Genomic DNA, 5,477 nt, shown 5'->3' with positions numbered 1-5,477 from the left:
TACATTTTAGTGCAGTGATTAAAAAAAAAGTGCACATCAAAAATTAAGAATTTGGCATTACAGTTGTTTCTATACATTTTTTAAAACATGAAAAATCTTTTTAAGTACATGCTACTTAAATATTTAAAGGGACCATTTGCAGAGAACATGAAGCAAATTAATTTCAAAAGGAATGTGGATGTTAACAAAAGTTTAAAAAAAAAAAAAAGCCCTTTGAGGTAAAGAATAGCAGGAGCTCTGAAGTATCAAACAATGCACAGATGACCTATACATCCACAAAAAAGGAAGAGGAGAAAAGGTGCAGTGCCACTTATTTCCATTAATACTCCATGAGTGGGCTTGTGTTCTCTGAACAACCAAACGATTCAGGATCGCCATCAGGGGACTGGAAGAAGAGGGGGCTTCCTTTCCCAGGAGTGTCAAGACTCACTCCCAAGCCTGATGATGAAGTGCTGGTTAAAGAGAAAAAACACTCAAAGGTCAGTTCAGTTTTAACCCAACTGTTAATAAAGTAAGCTATAGTACATTTTTTATAATGTCTTACCTTTCACAGTCAGAGTCAGATGAAATCTTCTCTTCTGATCTACTGATGTTAGAACCTCTTGAATGCTGTATGGCTTCAGCTACTGTGTACCTGGTCTTACCAAGAGCACACTTCTCAATCTTTGTGATGGTAAGGTCTGACTGGAGGAACAGATGGAGCCGACTATCAGATAACAACAAGGGTGTGTGAAGAACACTAGAGAAGAAAGGATATTATAGGATGAGACCATTTCAGTAAAATGTAGATTAAAAAGTTTCCAACAGTGATGGGGACGTCTAACTTTACTCTTGCTTCCAGAAATATTTAACAACCTTTGGGAGTATAACGTGAGGAGTATAACAGACCTCACTAGGAGGCAATTTTAAACACTGAACTGCACAAACTGCTTCAGCTACAGAGCTACTCACATTTCTAAAAACTTCTGCAAGCCCTTCATCCTCTGGATGACTTGCTCTGTGTTCTTTAGACTGAAGAAAGGGTTCCAGGGTGGCAATTTAGGCAGTTCTCTGGTAACAGATACAAATAACAAATTTGAACTTGCTGGGTTCTCCATTTACAACACAGATTAGTCATATCAAAAGGAAAATATACATACATTATGAAAGCATTCTGCTCCAGACAGTGACGCAACCAAACAAACTCACTGTAGCGCCGCCTCACAGAAGACGTCTTTTTTCTAAAACACATGCAATTGGTCTGTGAAGAGAAAGTTGTTCATTAAACTCATTACACAAGCTTAAAGACTAGATGAACCAAAGAGAAAAATCTTTATTTCCAAGCAGCACGTACATGTAAACTGATCTCATAGTCGACGTGTGTGTGCCAGAGGTCATCTTTATGGAGCCTTGGATCCCGAACGCAAACTCTAATGAACTCCTGCAAAATTCAAGACCCGGGCTCCATTACTTCAAAAATAAAAATGTAAATATGGGTGCAAAATGAAAATATAAGATAATTCCACTGCTTGGACATCAAAAGAGCAAAAACTAGACAAGATAAACGGTCAAGGATACAGGATTTAAAGAATCTTAGCAAACTTACAGTATCTGAAAAACTGTCCAGAATAGTGTCCATGCTGGATACAAAAAAAAACCTGCATGAGAAACAAATATGATCTCTTTCACCTTATAAATGTCTGATTTTAGCACAAAAACAGCCTTTCTTGGCCTCTCAGATTTAGGCGGGTGACAGAGAGAGAGACACACACACACACACACACACACACACACACACACACGTGTGCCATTTTACAAAGCAAAGATTCAGTTAGCAATTAAGCCTTGATGGATTTAACAGTGCAAACAGAACAGATTTGGGATAAAGTGGGCCATGGGGCAAAGGTGGAGGATTGAGCTTATTGTGAGGCAAATCTTGGCTCTGAACACACTAAACGTGAGCACAGAGCAAAACATGCTTCTCAACAAACCACTAAACAAAAAGAAGCAATTACTAAATCATCATCATGGATTGTACAACACTTGAAAATGAATCATAGGCAGAAGTACTACAAAATAGTTCCCCTCACATGGCAGACACATTAAGCATCATGCTGAATCATCTGTCCAGGAACAAATAAATGAAACAAGTCTGACCAGAGATAAAAGCCAACAAGTTTTCAAAACAAAGTAATCAGGCCACATTCATGAGACCCAGAACTATACTCCATGCTCTGCAGATCATCCCATGAGCCAACACAGACTAATTTATTTCAATTTACCATGTTCTGAGTTGTCTATGCGTTCTGTGGCCGTTGTTAATCTATGGCAGCAGTCCTGTAGCTACAATAATTCAACAGGTCCTACACCTGAAGTGGGCTCAACAGGATGCTGTAGGTGAAACTTGCATTTTTCCCCAGCTACCAGGAGTGACATAATACAGTCATTGTACTTTGATTCAGGCTATAGTTACACACACGTAATGCTCTAAACCACTTATGAGAATACAGTATTATGTAATTTCCTAACTGCTATCTGGGATCATATAAGAGCACATAAACAATGATAAACACCAGCAGAACCAGTGGAAGGGACTCTTTTTTTGGATTAGCCTGAAATAGCTTTTTGATGTAACAATGATAAAATTAAGTAACTACATATAAACATATGTAAAAACAGCTATTTCCTACTGCCCTGAAAAAGCCTCTGCAAACTAGGTACAAAATGACCTCTTGCAATCGAAAAGGAAACAAACAAACAAACAAACAAAAAAAGGAAGAGGGGGGGATGCCTGATTTGGGCTCTAGTTTGACCCTACCTTTCCCTTCTTCACCTCCAGTGAAATGATTCCGTGTGTGAACAACCTTGAAGCTTGAAGCCCTTTTCCTGGACTGAACTAACACGAACACTGTTGCTACTAATTTCTCACTGCTAAGCACGACCTCCTTATCTGACTCAATCAGGCCACGCAGTTATAAAATATACCATAATAAGAAGAAAAGAAAAAAAAAAAGTTTTTTTTTTCTTTTTTTTAATTATTTGTCTAAATCAGGGCGAGCGAAAAAGATCAAGAATCTCAGTTGAGAGAAACAAGTTGTGCGTGTTTTCTCTGCGCATCTGTCCCCTATTAACCGGAATCAGATTAAATGGTGTCACCTGGTGGGAGGAGCCCAACCATGCAGCGAAGGTAACGGCAACCCCAAATAAAATCATAAAGTCATATAGCTACTGTTGTTTACAGGAGATGAGAGAAAGGGGGGGGGGGAATGAAATGTACAACGGAATTTTCAAAGAGGCACTTTTTAAGGTGCCCAAGTACCACAGTCAAATTAAAAAAAAAAAAAAAGAAAGAAAAAAAATCACAATTAAACTTTTAAGCTTCTCTTTTTAGCGATCAAATTGTTCATTCTGTGTTGTTTTATATATATATATAGGCATAGTTTCTTAGGGGAGGACATGCCTAGGAAGCATAGGAGTCTACCATTTAAGACTCTGATGAATCTTATTTGAAATTTTCTTTTTTTACAATCAGTATCAAACCACAATAGCTCTGTATCTTGGCTGTGCGGAGAACAGATTTAAATCAAAGTTAACGTATTTTAGTTGTTCATGGCTGCTCCACCGTGACTCCAATTCTAGCCCATGGCATACATACAGTCGGCTGCTTGCAGTGGTAATTTTGATTAAGTGTGAAGTCAAAGCAATCTTACCAAATCCAGTTGATGTCTGTTCCTGAATTCTGACCAGTCCAGGAGTGGATCTAAACTAGTGCGAAATGACCTTAGGTGAACACTCCATACACCATAGGTTGGGCGGTAATTTGCGTATAGACATCTCTTTATCTTGTGTCAACAGAGACTTTCATTTGTTGCTATTAGAGTTCAGACTGTTACAAAACAGCACCATTTACTTCTAATTAAGTGGAATTCAAAAACCAGATGAAAAAAGCTAAAACTGTATGATGTAAACTATAGACACCCATCATTTGTTAGACAGACCATAGTTCACACCTCGATAACGTGGTCAAGGATGTGCCTTTTTCACTGATTTTTTAAAAAAAAAGTATATTCCTTTCACACAAATTGTGGCACTTACATTTCATTTTCATTATGAAATGGAGCTTATTTGTTGTGGATCTGTGGTGTTGTGGATCCAAGCAGTTAACACATAAGACATGACTGTGCTGCATTGATTGGACATTTGATTTAATCAAGATTTCTCAAGTTAAATAAATAAAAAATCCAGGCAAACATTTGCTACACGACAGAAATAAGCATTAACAATGGGCCAAATCCTTTCAGGAAACTTCTCACTATTTGTTAAAGTGTGCGTAACAGAACATAAACACACCTTTCCAGAAAAAAAAGGCTATCTACAGTGACATTATGAGTTGTTTCATTTCAAAGAAACATCCATAAATCTATAATGCATGAAAGTCCAAAGTCCATCTCCCATGGTCTAATGCCAGTCCTGCATTTAAAGGGTCAAACTACAAGTCAACCACAGTTTAATTTGTGATATGTACACGAATACATTATATTGCCAAAAGTATTTGCTCATCTGCCTTCACATGCACATGAACTTGAGTCACATCCCATTCTTAATCCGTAGGGTTTAATATGATGTTGGCCCACCCTTTGCAGCTATAACAGCTTCAGCTCTGCTGGGAAGGCTTTCAACAAGGTTTAGGAATGTTTATAGGAATTTTTTTGTCCATTCTTCCAGAAACGCATTTGTGATGTCAGACACTGATGTTGGATGAGAAGGCCTGGCTCACAGTCTCTGCTCTAATTCATCCCAGTTGTGTTCTATCGGGTTGAGGTCAGGACTCTGCGCAGGCCAGTCAAGTTCTTCTACACCAAACTCGCTCATCCATGTCTTTATCAGCCTTCCTTTGTGGACTGGTGCTCAGTCGTGTTGGAACAGGAAAGGGCCATCCCCAAACTGTTCCCACAAAGTTGGGAACATGAAATTGTCCAAAATGTCTTGGTTTGCTGAAGCATTAAGAGTTTCTTTCACTGGAACTAAGGGGCAGAGCCCAACTCCTGAAAAACAACCCCACACCCTAATCCCCCCTCAACCAAACTTGGTACAATGCAGTCAGAAAAATACCGTTCTCCCAGCAACTGCCAAACCCAGATTGTCAGATGGAGAAACTTTACACTTGGCAAAATGCACAGCCTGATGCTCTGCATTGTGCTTGGTGATGTAAGGCTTGGACGCAGCTGCTCAGCCATGGAAATCCATTCCATGAAGCTCTCTACACACTGTTCTTGAACTAATTTGAGGGCCACATGAAGTTTGGAGGTCTGCAGTGATTGACTGCAGAAAGTTGGTGACCTCTGCGCCTCAGCATCCGCTGTCCCCACTCTGTGATTTTATGTGGCGGAGTTGCTTATGTTCTCAGTTGCTTCCACTTTGTTATACCACTAACAGATGACTGGAATATTTAGTAGTGAGGAAATGTCATGACTGGAATTGTTGCACAGGTGGCATCC

At 39.2% G+C, this 5,477-nt stretch overlaps 1 protein-coding gene across 1 annotated transcript; it reads right to left on the bottom strand.

The window, feature by feature from the left end:
• Positions 1-220: 220 nt before the first annotated feature.
• On the bottom strand, positions 221-2,805 carry snx10a (sorting nexin 10a). Its single transcript, XM_030741635.1, has 7 exons — positions 2,798-2,805; positions 1,586-1,619; positions 1,334-1,420; positions 1,140-1,240; positions 952-1,050; positions 545-739; positions 221-452 (listed from the first exon to the last, which is right to left on the bottom strand). Exons 2-7 carry the CDS (start codon positions 1,616-1,618, stop codon positions 320-322), a joined length of 648 nt encoding a protein of 215 aa, XP_030597495.1. The 5' UTR covers position 1,619; positions 2,798-2,805; the 3' UTR covers positions 221-319.
• Between the last annotated feature and the right edge of the window lie 2,672 nt (positions 2,806-5,477).

This window comes from Archocentrus centrarchus, chromosome 11, assembly GCF_007364275.1.
Source record: "Archocentrus centrarchus isolate MPI-CPG fArcCen1 chromosome 11, fArcCen1, whole genome shotgun sequence".
Classification (NCBI taxonomy): Eukaryota; Metazoa; Chordata; class Actinopteri; order Cichliformes; family Cichlidae; genus Archocentrus; species Archocentrus centrarchus.
Note: the sequence above shows the minus strand (reverse complement) of the source record. Positions and strands in the feature narration are given on the sequence as shown.